This window comes from Aplysia californica, unplaced genomic scaffold (assembly GCF_000002075.1).
Source record: "Aplysia californica isolate F4 #8 unplaced genomic scaffold, AplCal3.0 scaffold00133, whole genome shotgun sequence".
In the NCBI taxonomy this organism is placed as follows: Eukaryota; Metazoa; Mollusca; class Gastropoda; order Aplysiida; family Aplysiidae; genus Aplysia; species Aplysia californica.
Window position 1 is genome coordinate 871,374 of NW_004797403.1, and position 1,250 is coordinate 872,623.

At 41.8% G+C, this 1,250-nt stretch overlaps 1 protein-coding gene across 1 annotated transcript in view; it reads left to right on the top strand.

Annotated features, from left to right (window-relative positions):
- LOC101855636 (short transient receptor potential channel 6) overlaps positions 1-1,250 on the top strand; it is a gene marked incomplete in the record, with an annotated part of 41,789 nt that overhangs the window by 7,294 nt on the left and 33,245 nt on the right. The window contains 1 exon segment of the mRNA XM_013081498.2: positions 1,023-1,117. Coding sequence (XP_012936952.2) covers positions 1,023-1,117 — 95 coding nt within the window.

Sequence of the window (1,250 nt, forward strand, 5' to 3'; positions counted from 1 at the left end):
TGTGTGTGTGTGTGTGTGTGTGTGTATGTGTGTGTGTGTGTGTATGTGTGCCCGTCTATCAGCATAAACGCACAAGTATTTAAGAATACAGACAACTTCAAAACCAGACAGTTAAACCTCCAAGTTGCTTGCGTAGGGTTTTTTCTTTAATTTTAAGGTAAACGTATAAATAAGTTGCCTCTCGCAAATACAAGAAATGTATTGTCGTGATGGCTAATAATCATGATGACGATTAAGAGTAAAAGTAAACTTTGACAGTCCAGTCGGAACTTACTTGACCAATGCTCATCTGGGGGTCTCTTTTCTTGTGAGACACTGACTTGTGAGTCATCGTGACGTCATGCGAAAAACGTGTTTCGATTATTTAAGTATTGGAGATTGATTGGGGGAGGGGGTGAGGGGTTAGTGGAGATGAGAGTCGAAATTGAATTTTTTACCCGATAAAGATGACTTTTATGGATGACAGTAATTGTGGGGTGTGCTGACATAATGAGTCAAATCACGGATCTCAGCCCTTTGATCACAGGTAGATACGTCAAATTTATATATAACTTGGGTGTGTACAATTCGTGATACGAAATGAAAACAGACATGTTAAACCTGAAGAAAATGGCATCAGTTTAAAATCTACAAATTGTATGTGTCTATTTTCGGCCGACATTTCCATTTGAGGAGTGCAAGAAACAAACCAGTCAGTCAGCACGCCTCACAATCATCATCATCATCATCCAGTGCCAGATCTGCGACAGACATCAGTGGTCATGGTTCTCCATTCATTCCTTTGCTCGAATGCTCTTTAAAAAAGCTACTTTCTCTGATCTTTCCCTGCCCACCACTTGTTCATTTTCCACAAAGTAGGTTGCTCTGGGCCTGCCCGTGCCTCGCTTGCCATCAATCTTGCCAGTGAGAGCTAGATGTTAGACCCTTGTGTCTATTCAGGTCTCCTAAAAACAGCATTTGTCGTTTCCTGATTGTCTTTACTTTTAAAAAAATAATGATTATCTATAATTGCTGTTCTTCAGAGTACTGGCCACATTCCGTACTGTGTTTTGGTCACTATTTGGTCGAGGTGAACCTGACGCTGTGGAACTGGGGACCTACAACAACAAGTTCACTGGTACGTGAGAGGGATTTTGATCGTTGTTGTGTTTGTGGAAGGAAAGGATGGGGGATGTGTGTGTGTGTGTGTGAGTGTATGTGTGTGTGTGTGTGTGTGTGTGTGTGTGTGTGTGTGTGTGTGTGTGGTGTGT